The sequence below is a fragment of the Hemitrygon akajei genome, chromosome 7 (assembly GCF_048418815.1).
Source record: "Hemitrygon akajei chromosome 7, sHemAka1.3, whole genome shotgun sequence".
NCBI lineage: Eukaryota > Metazoa > Chordata > Chondrichthyes > Myliobatiformes > Dasyatidae > Hemitrygon > Hemitrygon akajei.
In genome coordinates this window covers 45,376,108-45,403,659 of record NC_133130.1, presented here as the reverse complement: position 1 = coordinate 45,403,659, position 27,552 = coordinate 45,376,108, and the positions used below count along the sequence as shown (strand labels likewise).

Sequence of the window (27,552 nt, the reverse complement as noted above, 5' to 3'; positions counted from 1 at the left end):
GCCCGCCAATGCCTTCTAATGGCCCCTTCTGGCTCTGTTAATTTCCTTCTTAAGCTCCCTCCTATTAGCCTTATAACTTCTAGATCTCTAACATTACCTAGCTCTCTGAACCTTTTGTAAGCTTTTCTTCTTGACTAAATTTATTACACCCTACCATAACTTCCCTCTCTCATTGGAATGTACCTGTGCAGAACTCCACACAAATATCCCCTGACTATTTGCCACATTTCTTCTGTACCTTTCCCTGAAAACATCTGTTCCCAATTTAAGCTTTCAATTTCCTGCCTGATAGCCTCATAATTCCCCTTACTCCAATTAAATGCTTTTTTAACTTGTCTGTTCTTATCTTTCTCCAATGCTATTGTAAAGGAAATGACTATCTCCAAAATGCTCTCCCACTGAGAGATCTGACACCTGACCAGGTTCACTTCCCAATACCAAGTCAAATACAGTCTCTCCTCTTGTAGGCTTATCTACATATTGTGTCAAGAAACCTTCCTGAACACACCTAACAAACTCCACCCCATCTAAACCCTTTGCTCTAGGGAGATGCCAATTGATATTTGGGAAATTAAAATCTCCCATCACGACAACTCTGTTATTATTACACCTTTCCAGGATCTGTTTCCCTGTCTACTCCTCGATATCCCTGTTACTATTGGGCGGCCTATAAAAAACACCCAGTCAAGTTATTGACCCCTTCCTGTTTCTAACCTCCACCCACAGAGACTCCGCAGACAATCCCTCCATGATGTCCATCTTTTCTGCAGCCGTGACACTATCTCTGATCAACAGTGCCACACCCCCACCTCTTTTGCCTCCCTCCCTGTCCTTTCTGAAACATCTAAAACCCGGCACTTGAAGTAACCATTCCTGTCCCTGAGCCGTCCAAGTCTCTGTAATGGCCACCATATCATATCTCCAAGTACTGATCCACGCTCTAAGCTCATCTGCTTTGTTCACAATACTCCTTGCGTTTAGACACATCTCAAACCATCGGTCTGAGCATGTCTCTTCTCTATCACCTGCCTATCCTCCCTCACACACTGTCTGCAAGCTTTCTCTATTTGTGAGCCAACCACCTCTTCCCCAGTCTCTTCAGTTTGGTTCCCACCCCCAACAGTTCTAGTTTAAACTCCCCCCAGTAGCTTTAGCAAACCTCCCCGCCAGGATATTGGTCCCCCTGTGATTCAAGTGCAACCCATCCTTTTTGTACAGGTCACACCTGCCCCAAATGAGGTCCAAAAGTTGCTCCCAGAAATTCCAATGGCTATTCTGCCATCATTCTTGCTAGTGTCCCCTTCCAATCAACTTTGGCCAGTTCCTCTCTCATGCCTCTCCAATTCCCTTTACACCACTGTAACACTGATGCATCTGATTTTAGGTTCTTCCTTTCAGTTTCTATTACGTCATGTTATGTCTCTCTAAGAGTTCCTTTACCTTACGCTCCCTAATCAAATCTGGTTCATTACACAACACCCAATGCAGAATTGTTTTCCCATATTGGGTCCAACCATAAGCTGCTCTAAAAAGCCATCACATAGGTACTCTACAAATTCTGTCTCTTAGGATCCAGCACCAACCTGATTTTCCAAATCTACCTGCTTATTGAAATCACCCAGAACGATCAAACTTTGCCCTTTTTAGACGCCTTTTCTATCTCCTGTTGTAATTTGTGCTTCACATCCTGGCTACTATTCAAAGGCCTGTATATAACTTTCATCATGGTCTGTTTACCCTTGTGCTTTCTTAACTCTACCCACAAGGATTCTATATCTTCTGACCCTCTGTCACTTTTTTCTAAGGATTTGATTTCTTCTTTAACCAACAGAGCCACCCATACCTTCTGCCTACCTGCCTGTCCTTTTGGTATAATGTGTATCCTTGGATATTAAGCTATGATCTTCTTTCAGGTGCAACTCAGTGATGCCCAAAGTCATTCCTACCAATCTCTAATTGTACTACAAGATTATCTGCCTTATTCCATATACTGCATGCATTCAAATATAACACCTTCAGACTTGTATTTATCAGCCCTTTTGATTGTGCTTCCATGTTACACTTCAGCTCATCCCACAGACTGCAATTTTCCCCATCATCTGCCAATTCTTCCTCACAGTCTCACTACACACAACGTAAATCTATTAGTTTACCAACTATCCTGTCCTCAGCCCTATCACTCCACTTCTGATTCCCCTGCCAAATTAGTTTAAACCCTTCCAACCTCTCTTATTATCCTCAAAATATTTTAGTGTCCCCTAGGGTGTCCTTCATATTTGATTGCAAGGTGATTCTTATAAATATTGGAAGCAATGCCACAATACAGTTAGGATTATATCCAACATTTAACTGATGGCCCACTTAACCAGAATCCACTGTATTTTAGTTTTCTGAATATAATCTCCTCAATTAAAAATTTAAAAATAAATTGCTGTACAATTTCAGTGACCAACCAACACAAGATATTATAATTAATATGTTAGTATAAAAAGACATCTTCCTTAAATAATGCAAATATGGACCATGAGTTATGGAGTATCACTGAAATTCAAACATTAAGTTGAGAAGTTATCTTTTTAGTAGGATAAGGTTCATTAAGTCTTAAGGAGGCACATTGTTTCTTTGACTAGCTCCAAGGAAATAGTAAAAAAGGTACTTCATTGTAGATATTTTGCAAAATACATTCAAAGTACATTGAAGTAACATCAGTCGTTATAGGGAAACACTGCAACCAAGTTGTGCATAGCCTGTTCCCATGAAATATAGGGAAAAATACAATAATTGTTAAATTTAGTTATATCAATGGAGGATTAAATGCTGGTCAGAATACAAGAATGACTCCTCAGCCTTTTAAATTGGATGATTGTTTCTCAGTGTAAATGGGTCTTCATTGTATTATCACATCCAAATAATAGAACATATAGCAATACAGGCTTTTATTTTAACTTAAGTATCATTCCAACAATCATTGAGTTATTGTGGACATTAAAATATATTTCTGATACAGCAAACAGAATTTGTGTTGTTTTGGGCCGGGCAGAGATCCTTTGTCTCAGGAGATGAAGGATGATATTTGGTTAGATAAGTGAACCAGCTCAATATTTTAAAAAAAGTTTGAGTAGTTTGTAATAGATGGTTCAGAAACATCTGTTCACCATTGGGAAACATAAATGAGGAGCATTATAGATGTGCGAAGTATTATAATATACAATATTAAGTATTCAATAAATATTCAATATACACTGAATTTAACACTGCTTAGAACAGAGACTTGCCTTTGTGTTATTTTCCCATTGAATTAAGGTAACAGGCAAATATAATAAAACACAGCTTTTCATAGTACTGTGTATATGATTGAATTAAGTTACTTCAGGAACATACTCAAAGTGCTGCAGGAACTCAGCAGGTCAGGTAACATCTATGGATGGGAATAAACAGTCGCCTTTTGGGGCTGAGACCCTTTATCAGTTCAACAGAATCTCTTGTATTTATGAATTAAATATGTGTTTATTTTGAACATGTTGGAATAGTTACAAAACTTGGTGGTCAGCATTTAACAAGGGAAGCATGAAAACTACCAATTAACAATTTCAAAAAATCTCCAATCAGAAAAGGCCAATGAGCATTAGCTACCAAAACTAGAGACCAGAAGAGGAATAAATGAATTGTAAATGAATTTTAAAGAAACTTTCATCCATATATTTGCCTTCTCCAATAAACTTGAGTATTTATAGCATTTTGAAGACAAAAATATTAAATTTGCTAACTTTTACTGTGCCAACCAGGTGAACTACAACACAGGGCTACATGCATGCCAAGCAGCGGAGACAGCATGTTATAGAGAGAGCTAAAATCCCCACACCAATGGATGAGATTAAAGTTCTGCAATTACGTCATATCCACTCATGAATGAATGGTGAAGGGCAGTTAAACCATCAACAGGAGGAGGAGGCTCCATGGACATGCTGATCCTCAACGATGGCAGATCCCAGCATGTGAGTTTAAAAGGCAGGGCTGAAGTATTTGCAGCCGTCTTCAGCTAGATATGCCAATTGGATGATCCATCGTGGCCTCCTCCTGAGAGCCCTATCATCACACAAGCGAATTAGTCGTCAGCTAATTTAATATCAAGAAATGTTTGAGGGCACTGGATACAGGAGAGGCTTTGGGCTGTGATAGCATTCCAAACTTGTGCTCCAGAATTAAGTTTGTTATACTCTTCAGTACAAATACAACACTACCTTCAACCCAATCTTTGTAGAGAAAGGACAAACCGAATCAGCCACTTAACACTGCATAACTGTGCTCTGTCTTCAGCAAAATGACAGAAAGGTTGTCAATATTGCTTTCAGTTGGCACTTCCCAGTTCAGCTGCTTACTGAGGCCCAGTTTGGATTCTACCAGGACAACACAGCTTTGGTCTCATTAGAGTCTTGGAAAAACAGTGGATTCTAGAATGGAAGTGAGAGTGATTGCTCTTTGCACAAGGGGTGCATTTGCTTATATGACACCTAAAGAAGCCCAGGTAAAATGAAATTTGTGGCTTGTGATAGGTGGTGAGTGGAGAGGAGATGGAAACAGCCAACCACTGACTGAAATCACAGTTGGAAGAAAGAAATTCTCAGGGATTTTGAAAACTAATCATCTCAGTTTCGAGGCATTGCCAAAGAATTTCTCAATAAATTCCTATGGAGCCCCATCTTTATCAACAATCTTTCCTCCACCACAAGATCAAATATGGGGAAAATTGCCAATGATTGTACATTGTCCAATTTAATTTCTAACTCTTCAAAATGAAGCAGTTTGAGCTAGGCTATGGTAAGGAACGTACCAAAGATTATGGCAAATAAGTGCCAAGTAGCATTCATGCCATACACTTGCTGGATATTCACCATATCCATAAAGAATAATTCTGTTCTAAACAGTCATTATTTTAGGATCTGCATCTAAACTGGGCCTATTACAAATAATATGGCTGCAAGAGGAGGTCAGAAGCTGTTATTGTCAATAATACAGCTCCATTTCTTCAAAGCCCTTTTACCATCTGTAGTAGTATGAGGTACTGTTACCTACTTGTGTAATGGAGAACAGCTCCAGTAGTACTCAGAAACATCAATGATATCAGGGCAAAACCTACTGCTTGACTGGTAATGAGTTCTCCACCTAAATCTCCCTTCTCTCCAGCCTGCAACATATGGCATCAACAGGATGTGCTGCACTAACTTCATGAACGGCAGTTCTCAAAATTTGCGTCCTGCTCAAAGAAGGTAAAGGCCCAGAGGTGCAAGGGAAAGTCACTGTCTCCAAATTCCTCCCATATCATACATCATTGTTACTCGAACGGATACTGCAGTCCCTTATCTGTTCCTAGGTAAAAGTTCTGGAAATTCCCGTCACCCCATAGCTCTTGTGGGGATTACATGTAGACATCTGGACTTAGGGAGGTTTCACTGTTCCCTTCTTGAATGAAAAGAGGGATGGACATTAAATTTTTGTCTTGCCAGAGATATCCACAATACTATAAATTTAAAAATCTTAGTAATGGAAAATGAGCTGGATTGTGGGAGTGCTTGGTCATCTGTTGGAAGAACTGCGACTGGCATGTTGAATTAAATGCCCTTTTACTATGAGATATTTTGCTGTTTCATTTTCAAAGTTTGAAGTAAATTTATTATCAAAGTACATATATGTCAGCATACACAACCCTGAGATTCATTTTCTTGTGAGCTTATTCAATACATGATAGGATAATAACTATAATAGAGTCAATGAATGACCTCACCAACGGGTGTTCAACCCATGTGCAAAAGACAATTCTGCAAATACAAAAAAGAAATAATATAAAGAAATAAGCAGTAAATATGAAGAACATGTGACGAGGAGTCCTTCAAAGTGGGTCCGCAGGTTGTGAGGACATTTTAACGATGGGCACATGAAGTCGAGTGAAGTTATCCCCTTTGGTTCAAGTGCCTAATGGTTGAGGGGTAATAATTGTTCTCCAACCTGGTGGTGTGAGTCCTAAGGCTCCTGTACCTTCTTCCCAATGGCAGCAGCGAGGAGAGAGCATGTCATGGGTGGTGGGAATCCCAGACGATGATTGTTGCTTTCCTGAGACAACATTTTGTGTAGATGTCCTCAACAGTGGGGAGGGCTTTACTTGTGACGGACTGAGCTGTATCCACTACTTTTTGTAGGGTTTTCATTCCAGGGCATTTGGGTTTCCATACCTGGCTGGGATGCAGGCAGTCAACATACTCTCCAGTACACATCTATAGAAACTTGTTATAGATGTCATGCCAAATCTTCACAAACTCCTAAGGAAATATAAAGAAAATCAGCAATTTGCTGTTTATGAGAAAAATCTTGCCAGCAAAATAATAGAATATCTGGTGTCTTCATTAATAAAGGGTCAAAATCCTGGAACTCCCATGTCTATGGCACCAGTTGAACTTTTAGTTATTGTAACACAGTGCCATTCAGCCCTTTGGGTTTATGTGGACTCTGATGCAGCCTTTTAATTTAACAACTGAAACAAAGGCAACTCAATTTAAATAGCAGTAACAACATTCTGATACATTGCTGCAAAATGAACATATATTTTATGAAGATAAATGGATCACAGGCTCACTTCAGCTACCAATAAATTGATGAGGTTAAAGGTAAGATAGTACAATAAGAGACTAAAAGAAATACTCGAAGAAATGATAATGTTATTGTGAGAATAGAAGTTTATTGGTAATTAGCTACCGAACATTTTCTTCTATACCCAAATCAAGGATAGTTCAACTATAGTTTCTGTGTACCTGTAAGGGACTTGAAGTATGGTGGAATGTTTAAGCATGTAACTGATTGAATTTATGTACCTCATGATTTGAGGTTATCAAGTTTAAGTTCAAATACAAGTTTATTGTCATTCAACCGTAAACATTTATATAGCTAAAGAAAACAATGTTTCTCTGAGATCAAGGTACAAAACACTGTACAAATACCACATACAGCACATAAAATAATATTAACAGATAATGAAAGGAAAATGTAGTAATAATATATGAATGGGTGAAGCTTAAAGGACATTAGTGTTGTTGAGGCTCTGTTTTCAGGTTATGGTTAGAAAGGAAAGATGTTTTCTGACTGCACTGCAGGACTTTGGAATGTAGAAACAAAATATTTCTTCTCTGTTTTCAGTCTATCCTAAGTTCCGTTTGAATGAGTTAAACAACCCAAAAATGTAATCTCACTTTCAGAATCTACTTGGGAAGTTCTTAAGTTGCCACAGAAATTTACTAAATGTGCTCCCATTTTGGCTTACTGGCACTCACTGGTTAAGAGCTGACATGACTAAGTTCCTTTGAGAATAAATCCATAACTGCTCAAAAGAAATTGATTGATTTGAAATGTTATATTTTATTCTCACATAGTAAAATAACCTACCCTGATTGCACCTTTGGCTTTAGAATTCATTGTAGTAGTAAAGACAGTTGTACTTTCTGATGACAGAGTTAGTCATTGCGTCAAAATTAGATTGTGCATTTGCACTTTATTTTGTAATACATGATAGAATATTGAAAAAATTGTGAAAGTAGATTCTTGAGTCATTGAAATTTCTGGTCTTTAATTTTCTTTCTCGGTCTTCTCTGCATCTAACATATTGACTCATGGATAAGCCAGCATATGCACAGTGGAATCTAGCTTTTCATTGCGTCATGTGGGCATCAGTCTAAGCTTTTCATCAATATGCTTGTGCTCTATTAATGGTGAGAACATCACAGCACTTCACAGAACTTCTGTAGCCTGCTTCATTCTTACATACAGTTGATTAGGTTCCAAGTTGTGGAGTCTGACCTTGGGAACCTGCTTGGATAGATCCCTAACTAATAAATATACACAGTTTCCTCATAGATGCTCCCTCCACTGTTTTGGTTGCAAATAGATATGACTAAGGTATATTTATTGGAATTATTTACTGTTCCCCCCCCCCCAGGTATTATGTAGTTATACCATCCCTTCTGTCTGGGACAGATTCTGTCAGATACTTGTTTCTGGCCACAAGTAGCTAAGAATCTGATTTTGTTGTGTAAAGTCTCTAGAATAACAGCTCTTATTACTGACAATTATTTTAACCACTTCTAATTCAGTACAAAATTCAATTACCAAAATTAAGAATAATCCAAATATTTATTTCAACCAACATTTTACCTGCTGATAGAAGAATGATTGCATGATGTTCTAATTTGTATTTTTCAGGATGCTGATCCTACCTCTTCTACGAAAGATACACACAACCATATTGATGAAGAATCCAATTCAAGACTACAGTTAGCGAGTAGTCTTAATGTTTTGGAAGAGCTGGATACCTCTTCTCCTCTTTCAAATCTAAATGGGGACCAGCCTTTTGATATTCTGCAGAAGTCTCTTCAGGAGGCCAATATTACTCAACAAACCTTACAGGAGGAAGCAGATTTGGCAGCTGGTATTACTTCTACACAGGAGTTTCCACAACCTCAGATTCACCCTACATCCTTTTCTCAGGTTTCTCAACTGTCTTCTGGCATATCATCTGTAAGGGGCTTGACACAACAGCAGATGAATGTAACACCATCACCCATTTTGCAGCAAGTTTTGCGAACTCCCTTTGTAAATAATGAAGCTAATGTACAGCCTGGCTTTTTTCAACAAATGGGCATCAACAGTGTTGCCATTCAACATGTACCCAGTAGCAACCCAGGTGGTGGAATTGGACCAGTCCAGTTGATTGGTTCATTAGATACTCAGCAACCTGTAATGACTTTCAATCAGCTTGAAGGGTCTCAGTTTATTTCAAAGGACAATGGGCAGCTACCTGCTCTAAACTCAGTGACTGTAGGCAATTACAATATGCCCTCCCTTCCCAACCATCAACCCATGTCTTTGAACCCATCTGGTTTAAATGAAGCCAGTGGATTGTTGCTTCAGAGGCGAGTAACGGCACTTAATGGAAACACTTATTATGGGGCCTCTAATATTGGCCAGGTCCCACAACCCATGTCTGTTCATTTTAGTGGTACTAATATTCCAACAGCACTGCCTTTGCATAATATTATTCTTCAAAGAAGTCCTGTACCAAGCCAGCCTAAAATTTCACTTAGTATTCAACCGAAACCTGCTCAGATCAATCAGCAACAGACTGTTTACAACATAAACAATTTGGAATTGCAGACGGCATTCAAAATCCAGAATGAAGTATCATTACAGCAGCAGCAAATGCAACATAATCTCCCTTTTAGTTCTACGAACTCATCTCAAAATGCAGTAATAGGCTCACCAGTGGGTGTTAATGTTGCAAAACAACAAGTACCTAGAAAATCAGGTAGACCACAAGTTTTAAATCAAACTGGAAGCGGTATCATAATTCGACCTCCTGTTGGGCAACATGATCCTCTGGCATCCCAGAGCCAGTTTTTCATTCCTACCAGTCTAGCATTGAATATGAATTCAACTGTTCAGCACCTTCAGACTCCAAACGGACAGATTATTCAAAATCAAACAGTACCCACCCAGTTGGTCTCCAGTCAAGTAGCATCAGAATGTGTTCTAACTAATCGCAATTCTTCAGGTACAATGTTGGCTACACAGTCTTTTTCAGGACAGTTCTTAAATCAGAACTCTGCTGGACAGTTGACCTCTGGTCAGGGTAGCATGGAGCAGGTAGTTAATTCTTCAGGACAGCTGTTATCAAATCATGGCTCATCACAGCTAGTTACTGGCCAGGTACCACTTCAACAGGCTTCGCAGATGTTGTTTAATCTTCCAACCTGTCAAAGTGTACAACCCACTGTTGGCTCAAGCATTAATACAGGAATATTTAAGCAATCTGGGCAGAATGCAGTTCGAGGCAGGCCATTTCAAAATCAACTGACTGTTTCAATCGCACCCAGTTCCATGAGCTACAGCTATGTGTCTGCAGTGCAACCTACAGCATCATCAGCAAACAATGATGACCATACACAAGCAAGTTCTGGTAGTAACCTTGTAGTGGTTTGCCAGGGTGAACAATCGCCTGTAACTGTACAGTCTGCACAACAGCAGCCTCAGCAGTGCCAGCAACAAATGGGTATGAATCATATTTTCCGGATTACCAATCCTTATCACCAAAATGCCAACTTAATGCAACCTTCGCGGCAGGTCACATTCAGCCGGGCGGAGATGACCGTCACACAACCCAGCAATCAGCATCAATTCCTTTGTTCACAAGTAGGTGATGAATGTACTAAATTTATCAATGATAAATATTTAAGAAGAGAGGAGAACATTTTGAATTACATGGCCTGTTGTATTTTAATTTGCAAAATGTTGAAAAATAGTAGTAATAATGTACTGTATTGGTGAAAAACTTACTTTATGTATTGTATAGCCTTAAAACTGCAAAGAGAGAGAGAACTTCAGTTTTTCTTTAAATAGTTTTGTAACTCAAAATGAACGTAAGCCAAGTCATTTTGAAATGAAATATTTAATTCAACTGCATGGATATAAACTAAGTGTAAACATTGTTCTTAATAGGTTTTTCTATTTTGTCCTGCATGTACATTGTAATACAATATAAAACACTTCAATTTTTCATGTACAAAATTCAGGTAAGATAGCATCTCTGGAGAGAGAAGTTAAAATTTACATTTCAAGTCAAAGGTTTTTTAAACCTAATAAATCTCATCAACTTTAAATATTAATGCCACTTTTCACTCTCTAAAGATGCTGCCCATCCTGCATTTTATGTTCCTTTTTTCAGATTTCCCGCAATTGCAATAATTTTTCTTTTGAATTATAGTTTAATTTTTTTCTAATTTTGTGAATCTAGTCAAAGAAACTCGAATAATGTATAGTCTTCTAATGCTACATTGAGTCTTCTTAGAAACCTAGGATCATGAATAGGCTCTTCACCCTTTTGAGTTTTTTTCTGTCGTCATTGTAATAGTGACTGATGTATGACTATTTCCTCATTTACGTCATTTCCATTATTTTCTTACTAAAAGTTAATTTCAGTTATTTACTGATTCCTACATGGAAGTATTTCTACATTGATATCCTTTTAACAGATCTTTTTCCTTGAGTTTTGCTTATTATTTTAAATTTTATTGAAATGCAGTGTAACAAGCTGGTCTAACAGGTGACTATTATGTTCTGATATCAATTATTTTCAAGTAGCTGGTATTCTATTATAAGATATTATGATTGTGATTAACGTGGAGTTAATTTATAAGTTGATATATTTTCCAAAATATGTATACTTATGTGATAATTCAAACTTAAGTAAGAATGTACTTAATGTATATTATGTCTTTTATAAATTATAATATACTTACATCCACAAGTTGTAAGATGGTTGATTTCTAAATCTAACTACAAAACATACCATGTTAAATATGAATTGACTGTTCTGACCTAGAAAAAGCTGTTTAGATTGTGCTAAATGGGATGCTGGATGGATTAGCCTATCATTTTATTTATTCAATAACATGGTTACAGGCTTCTAAGAAGATGATAGCAAGTAAGCAGGAGCCAGTCACTAGCCAGTCATTGGTTGGTTTGGGGCAGCTCTCCAATCAAGTTTCAGCTTCACTGTTTGGAAGTCAGACTCTGCATAGTTCTGCTCAAAAGGCTCATGCTCCCGATGTCCTACGTCAGCCACAAATATCCAGCTCATTGACAAGTACGGGGATTCTTGGCAAAACCACATGTATGGGTATGTATAGAAAATTTCACTATGTGGATATTGCAACAGGACCCATTTTATTACATTATTGCTTTGTTAAGAGTAATTTGTAAAAAGTTTTCTTTTACACCTTGAACATCGTGTGGTCACGTTGAATCAGAACACTTAAAAAGCAGAGATAAATAGTAAATGAAACTGCTAAAATCTACAAAAAACAATTTGAAAATATGCAGTTTCTATCTATATATATTATATGTATATATCAAGATGCAGATTAAAAGCATCAGTTTTAAATAGATTATATTTTCAAAACAAGTTATTTAATTTGTGCATGAATAATATGAGAAAATATCAAAGCCCTAAGTTAAAAACTTCACAGTTGAAACTTGTAATCAGTAATTAATACTACACTTCCAATTTTTGAAAACGGAGCTCAATTAGTGGCTCCCTGGTCTCTGAAATCTTTCCCACCCTTCCATCCTTCTCCTCAGACACTTCCTCCTGTAATCATGTCCTTATATGTATCCTTACACCCCCCCCCCCCCTCCCTTGCCACTCTCCTGGCCCTTCCAGGTGAGCCAGACATTCTAATGCATCTGGTGCCCCTGATACTGCTTCCTCTACATTGTTGAGACTAAGCACAGACCAGATTTTGCTGAGCGCCTGTGCTCTGTTCGATATGACTTTCTGAAGTTCCTGGTTACTAGCCATTTTAATTCTACTTCATTTCAACATCAGCAAGTCTGCCCTTGGCTTTTTCACTGCTAGGGTGAAGCTAAATGCAAACCAGAGGAAAGCAACTCATATTTTACCTGGGTAGTCTTCAACCCAACAGCATGAACATTGAATTCTTCAATGTCAAGGTAAACTGCTCTGACCTTTTTCTTTCTTCTCCCAACCTACCCAGTTCCTTCTATACCTAACGAACCCTCAGGCTCCTTGTTTTTCCATCTCCTCCCCCAGTCCATATTTCTATCACCTCTATGCTCCATCCACAACTTCACCTACCGTTCCCATCTGCCCACCGCACTTTCCTTATCTGAATCCTTGCTGCCCCTTCCTTTCCTATAAGATTACATCATCTGCAAATCTTTGTGGCCACATATCACTTCCCAGACTCTGAAGCCGTTTCCGCTCTTCCCTCCTCCATTGGCCTAATGCCTCTTCTGCCAGATCCACCTAGAGCTTGTCAACCTTTGCTCCACCCCTTCCCTTTAAATATCTTTTTATATTGGTTATTATCCCCTTTCTTTCAGTCCAGATGAAGGGTCTCAACCCAAAACATTGACTTTCCGTTTCCTTCAACAAACGCTGTTCGACATTTTGAATTCATCCGGCATCTTGTTTGATGCTCAAATTCCAAGAGAATTTGACAGACCTATTGTGGAAGAGCATAGAACTATGGAGTTTAGTTCAGGATAAGGAATCAAACATTTGAGATTGTTGAGATTTTTGTATATTTTTGAATTTTGTGTCCCTTTTGGAAAGTACGTTGTGGATAAGCCAGGACGTTGTTGATTGGTAGATTGGGTTTGAGGAGCCACGTGTTCATACTCCTGTATATCTGATATTTCTCAGACAATTGGTAAAATAGGAACAGATGAGATTATGTGATACTGCTATTCCCCATTATGCTTACCTGCAGCTGAACTGAGAGCAGTGTACTGTAGTTGTGGGCTCACAAAATGTTTTTTTTTAAATTTTAGCATACATTATAGTCAGGAAAATGTAAACAGCTTAAGAAAATCCATCATGAAAATATATTTTAAAACTTTTAATGTCTTAACTGTCTTGAAGATATTTTTGCATCCCTAAAACATCATTTAGCTCAATAGAATTCAGTAATTTGAAATTAAAACAAAATTAAAATCAGTACATACATCTGTTATTTAATAAAACAACTGGCCATCTTTGTATCTTCACATTTCATGTTAAGGTTTCCACGGTTCACTTCCTTAAATGTCCTTTGTAAAATTCTTTTTTCTACATTTATATATTGCAGCCATGCAAATAAGTGATGGTCAACTTCACAAAGCTTCCAGTACTTTACAACAGCACATGGGACAGCTACATTCATTGCAGGATAAAATATTAGGGCAGCCAGAGATGCAGAAAATTTCACAAGTAAGTTGCTGGATTTTATCTGTTTTAATATCCAATATAGATTTTGGGCTCCAGTCTTTGAAGTTCTAGTAAAGATGCAATTAAAAATGGTCAGTGTTGTTACCAAGTTTTTCAAAGTATCTAAACTTCACTTTTACAATTTGAAGTATGGTGCTATTACTTCTCTGGGCTGCTTTGATACTTTTACCCCCAAATAATAAGCAGTAGAATTAAATTGTTTTCCATAGTTGTATACTTATGCAGTTTTGACCATGTCATCATTAATGCATGTGCCTTTAACTGCCAAAGCACTAAGCTCTGGAATTCTAACCTTAATACACTTTGCCTTTTTATCTCTCTTTCATTCTTTGCTCATTGACCAAATTTTATGTGAGCTGTATTTATGAGACGAGGTGTTAAAAGTTCTTTGATCTTATTCTTGTGAATCACCATAAGAAATATTGCTACGTTAAAGGATAAATACAGTGGATTTCAGTTAATTGGTCAATCGGTTAATCGAGGCAGTCACTTATTTGGGCCAATTCTTAAAGTACAAAAACCAGTCAGGAAAATAACCAGGATTCCCTTTATTTAGTTGGGGAACTTGGCCACTTAATTGGGACAGGAGCCTTGCCAAGCAGTTTCTAACTAGTGGCAGGCATGTGCATTTGTGTGGCCATTAGACACTGCACTGTGCTTAGAGCAAACAGTTTTAAAATAGTGTCAGTTGTGTTCAAGGAGCAGTGATTTTTGTCACTGATAGTTGGCGAGAAGTAAGCAATATGGCAAGTCAGAGCTGTTTTGCTCACTGCAGTTTCAAGCATTCAAGTTTAGAGGTGTCAGGAACGGCTGGGAGTGAAAGTGAAACGACGACACTACTTTAACAGATTAGGAATTGTGAAGAATTTGAAGGCATTGGCAATTATCTTGGATGTTACAATAAAACTGAAGATTCGGAGGATGCAATCATGAAGGCATTGTATGAAGGCAGTCCATTTTTTGTTCTAGGTGTCTGCGCTGATTTTGTTCATTTACAGATAGTTAAAAGAATGCGCCTGCATACTATAGATGAATTATAGTTTTATTGTACTCTAGTCCTATTAATAGTGATCCAATTTGTTCTGTATTTCATTTAAATACATAATTTGTTACTCACTTAAATGGTGGTTTGTCTTTTTTTTATACCTATTTAACTATTTCCATGAAACTTGGGCTAATAGGGTCAGCTGCTGAATTGGACCAGAATGTACTAATCCCTACGTGTCCCAATTAACTGGAATTCTCTATTTTTGTTATGTCAGTCAATTAGAACAGTATATTATGTACATTGTTTTGCAATGTTGCATGCAATAAATTTGCAAAAATTTGATAAATGCTAGTTGTTCAAATGTAGTTATTCTGAATCTCTTTAATAGTTTTAGTGAGGAATATTCAAGAATGATTTTACTCAGATGGACCTCCTTGAAATTGTAGAATATTGTTAGAAATTGGAACTATTTTTGAGAAGAAACACTATTAAGTGATTAGTTAGGAAACTGTATTACTGGTAATTTTTAACTCATTGTCATCATTATGTGCTATGTCTTATAATGTAGGCCATCATGGTCTTTCCATGACCATGATTGTTCTTGGCTAATTTTTCTGCAGAAGTGTTTTACCATCGCCTTCTTCTGGGCAGTGTCTTTGCAAGAGGGGTGACTCCAACCATTATCAATGCTTTTCAGAGATTGTCTGCCTGGGGTCAGTGATCGTATAACCAGGACATGTGTTAAGTACTAGCTGCTCATATAACCATCTTCCTCCAGCTTCCATGGCTTCACATGACCCTGATTGGGAGCTAACCCTTGCCTGGGAGTGACCTGCAAGCCAGGGGAGGGAAGGAGTGCTTTCCACCTCCTTTGGTAGTGTACTTAAATATATTTGCTTGTTCAGGTATAATGGAGTTCTAACCCTCTCCTCATCTTTTTATTCTGTCATCTTCCCCCTTCCTTCAAGAGTCTCGGCTTGAAACGCGACTGTTTATTAATTTCCATGGATGCTACCTGACCTGCTGAGTTCCGGCATTTTGTGTGTGTTGTTGATGGAGTACAAGTGTTTATATTTTTTTAGTTGGTTGTTTAGTTAAATGCAATCTATGGGCCTCTTGTTTTCATACAGTTTTAAATGGTGTTGCCAGGAGTGGCATACTTAAACATGAATGTGTTTAGGCTGTTTCACAAAAGTGGGCATCTCCCACTTTTGTTCTAATGTGGTAAGAGGTATAGAACTTCACGTGTATTGGCGTACTGATGAAATTGTTCTAAGTGCTGCTGTTTATTTTGTATATATGTAGGCATTTAGTTATATACCGTGTTTGTTTCATTCTAGTTTGAAGGTCAGATTGTGGGACAGAAGAGAACTGCATCAATACAGCTTACTAAAGAAAGTTTGTATGTACATTTGTTAAAATATATACTGACCTTTTTAAGTAAAGCATTTCATTAATAATTTACCGGTATATTCTGTATCTGCCTATCAATTTGTTTAAGATTAAGGCGTCACTTCTTTCGTTTTGTATGTTTAGCCTCTTCTAGTAATGTCCTTTGTTGTCCTTGCTACTCTTAGTTGTTATCATCATATCCTCAATACGAGGTTTGTTTGCATCTGTCTGATTAGGTTGGTTATCAATTACCAGAATTAGCTTAGTCTTTTCAAACAGTATTACTTCCCTGAGTCCTGTTGAAGGGTCTCGGCCTGAAACATCAATTCCTCTGCATAGATGTTGCCTGACCTGCTAAGATCCTCCAGCATTTTGTGTGTGTTGCTCTGGATTCCAGCATCTGCAGCATCTATTATATTTATGATATTACTTCTCATCTTCTTTGACTAAAGTCACATTAATTCTGACTTCAAACTTCTATAGTTTCATTAGCTTCTCCCTTATCTTTCAGACCTCAAAAAATTGTTCAGATTTTTGCTCTTATTTCATTAGTTTTATCCCTGACAAAATCCAACATGCTTCTTTGATTTTGTGCCTGTCGTCCATTTTTACCTATCAGTTTTTGATTCAGTTCTTAAGAGTTTTCAATTTTTTTCATTCTTCAAGTCATGTTCTTTTATTTCAAGACCATTTTTACACTGATAAGGTCAATTAGAACGCATTGATTTTAAGTACATTTTCATCTCAAAATTATGAATCATTTCCAACAATTAAGTATTCTAATTAATTATTTACATGCCAAGAGTCCATCCACATCCCATTTGAACCCACATCATTTTGTAAAGTCACCAGTAATAATGCAGCCTGGCTTGGCATCTTTGATTGCTTTTATTCACTGCAATTTTTGTCACTGTAGACTATTCATAATATTTTGTGTAGTGCAATATTCACATGACTCATTAGTGTATTCTATACAATGCATTATTTGCATCCACGTGTATATTAGAACTTCTACAACAGTAATGTTAAACTTTCTTTATCAACTCTTGAATGAAGTGTTTCAAATTTGAACTTATGTGCCTTGGAGTGCAGTAATGGAAACAAGGTCACACTGATCATTGTCACTGTTCATCTAAAAATAGAGCAGATCTTCAATCAGTCAGACTATGTTGATTGAAAAGTTAAAGGACAACTGCTAGTATATTACCTGTGTTCGCTTATTGTAGTGATTTGATTTGTTAAGCTGGACTGTTTTCCTCAAGTAGATGTCATGATTACATGACATCTGCTTGAAGAAACCCGTAGATTTTGAAGTATTCTTCAGTATTTATTCCTACCGTATAACTCAGCTTCTCCCCATCATTTCTAAGCTGATCTATTGCAGCAGATAGAGGGATAAGTTACACACACAAAATGCTGGTGGAATGTAGCAGGCCAGGCAGCATCTATAGGAAGAAGTACAGTCAACATTTTGGGTTGAGACCCTTCATCAGGACTAACTTCACCTGTGAGTCTGCTGGGGTGATATACTGTGTCCGGTGCTCCCAGTGTGGCCTTCTATATATTGGTGAGAACCGATGCGGAATGGGAGACCGTTTCGCTGAGCATTTAACGCTCTGTCCGCCAGAGGAAGCAGGACCTCCCAGTGGTCACACATTTTAATTCCACGTCCCATTCCCATTCTGATATGTCCTCCACTACTGTCAAGATGAAGCCACACTCAGGTTAGAGGAACAACACCTTATATTCCATCTGGGTAGCCTCCAACCTGATGGCATGAACATTGATTTCTCTAACTTCTGTTAATGCCCCTTCTCCCCTTCTTAACCCATCCCTAATTTTTAATAAAAAAAAATTCTCTCTCTCTTTCCCTCTCACAATAACTCCTTGCCTGATTTCCATCTTCTTCTGGTGCTCCCCTCCCCCTTTCTTTCTTCCAAGTCCTTCCGTTCTATGATACCCACCCTTCTCCAGCCTTGTATCCCTTTTCCCAATCAACTTCCCAGCTCTTAGCTTTATCCCTTCCCCTCCTGTCTTCTCCTATCATTTCGTGTCTCCCCCTCCCCCTCCCATTTTCAAATCTCTTACTATCTCTTTTTTCCATTAGTCTTAACGAAGGGTCTCGACCGGAAACGTCGACTGTACTTCTTCCTATAGATGCTGCCTGGCCTCCTGCGTTCCACCAGTATTTTGTGTGTGTTGCTTGAACTTCCAGCATCTGCAGATTTTCTCATGTTTGTAGAGGGATAAGTTGGGGGTTTCTCCAGCCATTATTTTAACTTTCCTCTAAGCTCTATCCTTTTATATTAACCCCAAGCATTTCATTGGTTGGTTATTGTTGCATGTGATAAAAGCAGAAAATTATCTTTTAATATTTCTGTTATTAAACAGCTACCATTACTGTAAAATTAGCACGGCACATTTTTGAGTTTTAGATCTGTAAACAAGTTTTTAAAAATGATGATTGAGAAGTAGTGTTATTTTATTGTTTTATGTAAGGATTCTTCAGCAATTACGAGAAGAACAAAGAAATGTTCTACAACCTGACTATAAAACACCATTCAGGTCAAAAGAGGATGCCATGCAAAGGCTTTTGCCATATCATGTGTTTCAAGGGAAATTACCTTCTCAAGAAGAATTTCAGAAAGGTCAGTTTCCTGAGTATTTTAGTTTCATCTTTATATCAGATGTACCAAGCTCCTAATTTTATATAGCTACATGTAGATCTCTGGAAGTATTATGGGCTGCAATATTTTGAATTGATGTATCCATAGCCAGCTAACCGTCCTCTGTGCAAGGATCTCCTGTAGGAAGGGTACAGCAGCCTTTCATTATTGCCCGTAACTAAACACGGAGAATGAAGAAGTCATGAAATACAAATAAAGGAACTATTATTGCTGCATATTGTATATGATACTGGGTGCATTGACATCAATGGACAGTTGAGAGTGTATTTTTTAGATGTGGAGGTCTTTGGTCACCTTTGTTCTTAAAATACAAAGTTTTATAGTTTGATTTCTATACATATAAAAAGAAAGCAATCACACTTTTGTGAAGTGTTGTGTTTTGGGAAGGTACAGTAAACCAGGGCAGAACATAAACTATGAATGACAGGGCCCTGTGGAGTGTTGTAGAACAGATACCTGGGGTACAAGTGCATAGTTTCCTGAAAGTGGTGACACAGTTAGGGTAGTGCAGAATGGCATGCTTGCCTGCATCAGAGTTGGGAGGTCATATTATAACTGTACAAGATTTTGGTGGCACTGCATCTAGAATATTGTGTGCTGTCTGGTCGCCATACTATGGCAAGATGTGGTTACGTTAGAGAAGGTGCAGAAAAGATTCATGGGGATGTCACCTGGATTGGAGGGGTTGAGTTGTAAGGAGAGACTGGAGAGGCTGGAACTGTTTTCCTTCGTGCGAAGGAGGTTGAGGGTTGATCTGAGAGGCTTATAATTCATGAGAGGCATAGATAAGGTTGATGGTCACAGTCTTTTTATCCAGGATAGGGGAGAATAAAATCATAGGGCATAGGTTTAAGGTGAGAGGGGAAATACTTAAAGATGACTGAAGGGCAATCACAGAACATAGTGGATATATGAATGAACTATATATATGGGCAAATTCATGGCAGATGCAATTTAATGTGGATAAATGTGAGGTTATCCACTTTGGTTGCAAGAACAGGAAGACAGATTATTACCTGAACGGTGGCTGATTAGGAAAAGGGAAGATGCAAAGATACCTGGGTGTCATTGTACACCAGTCATTGAAGGTGGGCATGCAGGTACAGCAGGCAGTGAAAAAGGCAAATGGTATGTTGGCATTCATAGCAAAAGGATTTGAGTACAGGAGCAGGGAGGTTCTACTGCAGTTGTACAAGGCCTTGGTGAGACCGCACCTAGAATATTGTGTGCAGTTTTGGTCCCCTAATCTGAGGAAAGACATTCTTGCCATAGAGGGAGTACAGAGAAGGTTCACCAGATTGATTCCTGGGATGGCAGGACTTTCATATGAAGAAAGACTGGATCGACTAGGCTTATACTCACTGGAATTTAGAAGACTGAGGGGGATCTTATTGAAACGTATAAAATTCTAAAGGGATTGGACAGGCTAGATGCAGGAAGATTGTTTCCGATGTTGGGGAAGTCCAGAACGAGGGGTCACAGTTTAAGGATAAAGGGGAAGCCTTTTAGGACCGAGATGAGGAAAAACTTCTTCACACAGAGAGTGATGAATCTGTGGAATTCTCTGCCACAGGAAACAGCTGAGGCCGGTTCATTGGCTATATTTAAGAGGAAGTTAGATATGGCCCTTGTGGCTAAAGGGATCAGGGGGTATGGAGAGAAAGCAGGTACAGGGTTCTGAGTTGGATGATCAGCCATGATAATACTGAATGGCAGTGCAGGTTCGAAGGGCCGAATGGCCTACTCCTGCACTTATTTTCTATGTTTCTATGAATTGTTAGAAGTGATGGAGGTGGATACAGCTACACCTTTTAAAAGGCATTTGGATGTATACAAAGATAGGAAAGGTTTAGAGGGATATTGATCTAATGTAAGCAAATGGGATTAGTTCAGGAAGGCACTGTGGTCGGCATAGACAAGTTGACCTGAAGGACCTGTTTCCATGCTGCATGATTTTATGACTTTTTCTGCATTCCCTTTTCAGTCTTGATATTTTTGTTATTCATCTGAGTTTAAAAAAAATCTTTTCACTTGTTCAAATCCAGGAGTGCATTGCAATTTTTCATCACTCTTAGGATGCTGCTTCAATTGTTTTAAACACTGCACTCTAAAGTATAGGAAACTTTGTTTTGCTTCAGCACTACTTATGTTCATTAGGTTTATGTCTGTGTTTAAGTATTCATGTTTCAGTAGTAACTTAATGTTTTGCCTGTCAATTATCAGGACGTTGGGATATGTCAGCTTTCAGATAATTCACCAAATTCCCAAATACTTTTTCTTTACTAATAGTTCCATTACTTCCTCATTCTCAATGGATCCTTGATTCTCAAGTATATTTGTCAGGTTTTGCATAATTATTAGCATCTTAAAAAATAACTTTAAGGTAAAGTCCATTTAAGGTTCATTGGTATCAATCAGTACTTAAACAGTCTGAGGATGCTTTGAATGTAGATTCATAAATTTCTGTAGTTCATCTACTTGTGGAATGGCATTGCTTTGGGATGTAAGAACAGCAGATAATTGGAGTAGCTGCTCATGTACATCATGTCTAAAGGCAGTCTAATTCAGATGAAGAGAAATGGCTTAATAAAAATTATTCAGCTGCCTTATGCTGAAGATTCATAAAAACGATTATAATTAAATTCATTGCTTCCATTAATATGTATATTATGTTATGGTATAGAGTTAATTAACATAATCCGCTCCCCCATTTCACTAGGATATCCAGATTTTCAGTAGGAAAGTTTCAATTTATGAGATGTGACTAATTTTAAAAAAAAGTGCAAATTTGCTATTCTTTTAAGAAATGAACCTAACAATTTTTAAAATATTTACATTTCTTCCTTTGGAACAATGCTTAAAGATTCCTGAAGTGTGACAGAATCATGTTATGGCTTTACGACAGTGATTTATTAATGGGTTTGGACCTACTTCTTGATATCTGATGTTCATACCAGTACTAATAATTGAAAATTGGCTGTCCCTGGTCTGACTCATTAACAACTGTTTGAGTCAGTTTTTAGAACAGCAATATTTCTCCACATGTACATTGTTGTTTTATGCTGTATATGTGATCATATGACTTCACTTCCTCCTTTGCACTGCTAGAGAGGTTAGATTGTATTCTGAGGAAAGAGCATTGATGATCATGTTAAGAACAATTGTGTTCTTATTGCACTAAATTGGACTAGGATTCTGGTAAGATAATTCCTAATATCTTGTAATTTTTGGGAACCACTCTCTCCTCCCCACCTCCCCTAATAGTATACATCTGCCTCCAATTTGTAACCCTGCTCCAAAACTTATCTGCTGATTTTCTCTTGCCAGATCTGGCCTTTGTCTGGGCTGTATTTTTCTCAATACATTGTGTAGTACACCAGGAAATATGTACCCAATGTACTATCAGTGACCTTATAGTAAAGGTATGGAGATTAGTAATGATCCACCTCTTAAATGGCCTGTATTCAGATGAACTTTTCATTGAATTATAACAAATGGCCGCTCAACCATTTGTCTTACTGGTTGAGAAGGAGCTATCCAGCCTTATTCCAATGTCTACCCCCTTCACTGATGTAGCCTGACTTGGTGAGTTCCTCCCCCATTTTTGTATGTTGCTCAAGATTTCCAACATTTGCAGAATCTCCTGTGTCTAGCATTAAGTCTGTGGCCCTGCAATTTACAGCTCCAGAGAGACATTCAGGTACTTTTTAAATGCATTTAGAGTTTCCAGTTTTTTCATTCTTCAGGAAATGAGTTCCAGACGTCAACCACCCTAAGGATATTTTTTCTTCCTCCTTTCTCTTCTAACCTTTTTAGTTTAAAACTATGCTGCCTGATTTGATCATGTCTCCCCCCCCCCCCATAGAGCATATCACAATCACCATGAAGGAAAATAGATTTCTTCAATACACACTTTCCTCTGCGCATTCAGCCTCCGTCTTACCAAAGTAAACAATCTCAGCATATCCAGTTCCTTTGCTCAGCTACAATTGGCTTTTATTTTTGAATATGCAGAGCTAGAATTTAGGAGTTGCTTCTTGCAAACCTTTTAATATGTTTTTTTGGAGTGATGTAACAGAATAGAAAAAAATTGTTTTTTTAACACCAGATGTGTGAGAGTGTGTGCAGCCATTTGAATTTGATGCTGTACAGTTTTTTTTTCTTTGAAGTCAGTGGAACTGAATGCTGGAGGGTGAGTAAATCCATTAGGAAGTGCTCTCAAATACCCTTAGTGTGATTGACTAGGAGTGAAAATTCCATCATTGTGCTTTGAAATTGACAATTATTATTACTTGTATTCATTTTTTTTTACCTAGTGGATAATGAATTTGAAGATGTCTCTGTGCAATTGCTAAAGCGGACTCAGATGATGCTGAGCAAGTATAGAAAACTGTTGTTGGAAGATGCAGTGGTAAGTACCATTAAAATGAGAATGTGTCTCTTAGACAGCATAGATTCTATATTTCCCTGGTTGCAAAGATCTGCGGGAAAATACACTAAATGAAAAATAAAATAGCATTATCAGCATTTCACTATATAAGTAATTGAAAGTGAAGTTGAATATTACTTTGCTTAGTTATACTAATTTTTTATTTGCTTGGCTTTAGCGTGTAAATCCCTCTGCTGAAATGGTTATGATTGAACGAATGTTCAATCAAGATGAGAAAATATCCCTTATCCAGGACAAACGGTTTTCTCTGGAGGATTCTGGTAAGTGCTGTGGCACTTTTGATGATTTGTTATTTGTGTAAAAATATGCAAATTAAAAATGTCTTTTAAAATAATTAATTCCATTAACAATGAAAAGTTAAAATATTGCTCAATTCTTATAGTGCTGACTTTGTGAACTTTCAGTCTTGACTAGTCCTGTTAAAGTTCAAAGTTCAAATTACATTTATTATCAATATCTGAATGCTGTATACAACCCTGAGATTCATCTTCCCACAGACAGCCACGAAATAAAGAAAACAATGGAACACGTTTAAAGAAAAACATCAATGCTCAATGCGCAGACAGAAAAAGAACAAATCAAACAAACGGCAAAATAAAGACTGAAAAACACAGAATAGAAAGCCCCAAATCACAAAGGCATCGGGAGAATCCAGGCATATTCAGTTCAGCACAGTTCAGTTCAATCCAGACTCTCGCTATCTGCAGGCTACAGTGCTAGCCTGCCCCAATCAAAATCACACAAAATAGCAACAAAAAAGGAGTGTCCAGAAACCAGAAACACATCATAATGTGAACTACAGAGTTCAGTCCACAAGCACGTAGATTAAACCTTGCCCAAGACTCATGGACTCTGGCAGCATCGAGCAAGAGGGACAGAGACCGTTCATAGGCACCTTCCTCCAGGAGCAGCGAGTGATCACACACAGGTAGATGGTGCTGAGCACCTGCCCGCCTTCCGCTTTTGGAAATACTAATGCTAATACTAATAATTATGTTAGGCTGCTGTTTATTGACTATAGCTCAGAGTTTAACACAATCGTTCCTATAGTTCTGATCAAAAAGCTCCAAAACCTGGGCCTGTGTACCTCCTTTTGCAACTGAATCCTCAGCTTCCTCACTGGAAGATCACAATCTGTGCAGATTGGTGATAACTTCTCCACCTCACTGATAACATAGGCACACCTTATGGATGTGTGCTTAGCCCACTGCTCTACTCTGTCTACACCCATGAGTGTGAGGCTAGGCACAGCTCAAATACCATCTATAAATCAGCTGATTGAGTGGTGGTGTAGCAATAACCTTGCACTTAACATCAGTAAGACCAAATAATTGATTGTGGACTTCAGAAAGGGTAAGAAGAGGAAGACACGTCAGGACTCATCAACGGATCAGAAGTGGAAAGGGTGAGCAATTTCAAGTTCCTGGGTGTCAACCTCTCTGAGGAGCTATCCTGGACCCAATTTATCAATGCAATTACAAAGAAGGCATGACAGTGGCTATATTTCATAGGAGTTTGAGGAGATTAGGTACATCACTGAAGACATTCGCAAATTTCTACAGAAGTATCATGGCGAACATTCTAATTGGCTGCATCACTGTATAGTATGGTGTTGGGGTGGGGGCTGCACACTGCACAGTATCGAAATAAGCTATAGGAAGTTATAAACTCAGTCAACTCAGTTTTGGGTACTAGCCTCTCCCACATTCAGGACATCTTCAAGGATTGTCCTGGCAGTTCCATTATTAAGGATGCCTACCACACAGGGCAGACCTCATTGCTACCATCAGGGAGGAGGTACAGGAGCCTGAAGGCACATACTCAGTGAATAAGAATAGCTTCTTTTCCTCTGCCATCAGATTTCCAAATGGAAATTGAGCCTATGAACATTGCCTCACTACTTATTTTTCTCCTTTTGCACTACTTAATTTCACTATATATATATATTTACTGTACTGTAATTTACAGTTTTAATTATTATGTATTGCAATGTACTGCTGCTGCATAACAACATATATTTCCAACATATACCAGTGATATTAAACATGATTCTGATTCTGTTTTCTTGTAAAGTAACTAGGTGGAGGCTGATCATCCTATCTTTGCCAACAGTGGGGGAAATATAAACATCTAATGAGGTCCTGAGATAATTGAGGAGCATGGAAACTTACTCTGTATGAGATAGACCAGGATAATCAACCACAGGGGATATAGGTAACATGATTTGCATTCATGCAGTCAAGTTTTCACAAACTATACTCGTTAGTTTTTCTAATTTCTGAAAATCATCTCAGGAGCACAATTAATGGAGAGATAAAGTTACTTAAAAAAGATCCAGTTGCTGAGGCAGTGTGGAATGATAGGAAATTGGTCATAGATTCATACAACATGGTAACAGCCCCTTCAGGTCTAAAGAAGCAGCAAACTGGAGGTCCTTGAGCCAGTCCACATCAGAGGTGGAGAGGGTCAACTTGAAATTCCTCGGTGTTATCATTTTAGAGGATTTGTTCTGAGCCCAGCATGTAAGTGCAATGATGAAGAAAGCACGGCAGCGCCTACTTCTGTGGAAGTTTGCAAAGATTTGGCATGACCTCTAAAACTCCGCCAAACTTGTATAGATGTGTGGTGGAGGGTATATTGACTGGCTGCATCTTAGCTTGATATTGAAACACCTATGCCCTTGAATGGAAAATCCTGCAAAGAGAAGTGGATATGGTCCAACCTATAATGAGTAAAACCCTCACCATCACTGAGCACATCTACATGGAGCTTTGTTGCAGGAAAGCAGCATCCACTATCAGGGAACCCCTGCCACCCAGGTCATCCTCTCTTCTCGCTGCTGCTGTCAGGAAGAATGTACAGGAGTCTCAGGACTCACAACACCAGGTTCAGGAATAATTAATATCCCTCAATCATCAGGCTGTTGAACCAGAGGGGATAACTTCACTCAACTTTACTTACCCCATCTGTTTGTTTATTGGTTTGTTTATTATTATTTATTTAATTTTTATTACTGTTTTTTCATTTTTGTATTTTCGCAGTTTGTTTTCTTTTGCACCCTGGTTGCCTGCCCTGTTGGTGCAGTCCTTAATTGATTCTATCTGGTTATTGGATTTATTGATTATGCCCGCAAGACAATGAATTTCTGGGTTGTATATGGTGACATGTATGTACTTTGATAATAAATTTACTTGGAACTTCAGCCTAACTCGCCATGCCCACCAAGATGCCTATTTAAGCTAGTTCAATTTACCAGTATTTGGCTCATATTCCTCGAAATCTTTCGTATTCATTTACCTGTCTAAACGTTTTTTAAGTGGTGTTACTGTATTTGCTTCAATCACTTTCTCTGGAAGCTCATTCCATATACACAGTGAGAAGATGTTGCCCTTCAGGTCCTCTTTAAATCTTTCCCCTTTCACCTTTAACATACATCCTTAACTTCTTGATTGCTTTTTCCTTTCCCCAAAGGCTATGTGCAATCATCTTTTTTCTCACTGGCATTCTTTTATACACTCCTATAAGGTCAACCTTCAGTCTCCTACATTCTATAGCCTGCTCAACCTTTTCCTGTAACTCAGGCCCTTGGGTCCTAGTAACATTCTAGTCAATCTTCTTCGCAGTCTTCAATCTTCATGACATCTTTGTTTTAATAGAATGCTAAACAGTACACAACACACCCACATGCACCTCATACATAACATCCCAACTACAAAACCTAGTGTCCTTAATGATGAAAACCAGCATGCCAAATGCTTCTTCACCACCCTGTTTACCTGTGCTGGCACTTGCAGGGAACTATGTACTCCAAGATTTCTCTGTATGACAGTGCCTGCCTTCTACACTTCTGATCTCTTACCGTGAAAGACAGGATGCAAAGAATATGTCCATTCAACAAAGCTAAACAGGTGCATAATCTTTATTTTCTGAACACTTTGTTGGCACTATAGCAACCAATGCTGATAATACTATTGTTTGCCGTCCTGGATTGCAGGAGTAATAAGTGTAAGTTTTCAAAAATAGTAGAAATATTTGCAGGCCCTACAGATTGCATAGGACAATGACAATTTTAGTAAGTGCTTTATAAGTGTATTTAGCAATTCTCGGAGGGCCCCAGCTGCACAATTCCCATTTACTGCTAGGTCAGGGACTTCTTTATTTTTACTAGACAAGCTAAATGCTTCTATTACAACATAAATTAATTTTT

At 38.1% G+C, this 27,552-nt stretch overlaps 1 protein-coding gene across 4 annotated transcripts in view; it reads left to right on the top strand.

Annotated features, from left to right (window-relative positions):
- Nucleotides 1-27,552, top strand: part of LOC140730398 (BRD4-interacting chromatin-remodeling complex-associated protein-like) — a 54,046-nt gene that overhangs the window by 23,871 nt on the left and 2,623 nt on the right. For 2 of the 4 annotated variants that reach the window (XM_073050728.1, XM_073050729.1), the window contains exons 5-11: nucleotides 8,245-10,230; nucleotides 11,500-11,716; nucleotides 13,689-13,810; nucleotides 16,157-16,218; nucleotides 18,708-18,856; nucleotides 23,212-23,306; nucleotides 23,503-23,605. In XM_073050728.1, the coding sequence (XP_072906829.1) occupies nucleotides 8,245-10,230; nucleotides 11,500-11,716; nucleotides 13,689-13,810; nucleotides 16,157-16,218; nucleotides 18,708-18,856; nucleotides 23,212-23,306; nucleotides 23,503-23,605 (2,734 nt within the window). Of the gene's footprint in view, nucleotides 1-3,785; nucleotides 3,996-6,596; nucleotides 6,660-8,244; nucleotides 10,231-11,499; nucleotides 11,717-13,688; nucleotides 13,811-16,156; nucleotides 16,219-18,707; nucleotides 18,857-23,211; nucleotides 23,307-23,502; nucleotides 23,606-27,552 lie in introns of those variants that run through there. The other 2 variants (XM_073050731.1, XM_073050730.1) reach the window with 2 other exon arrangements.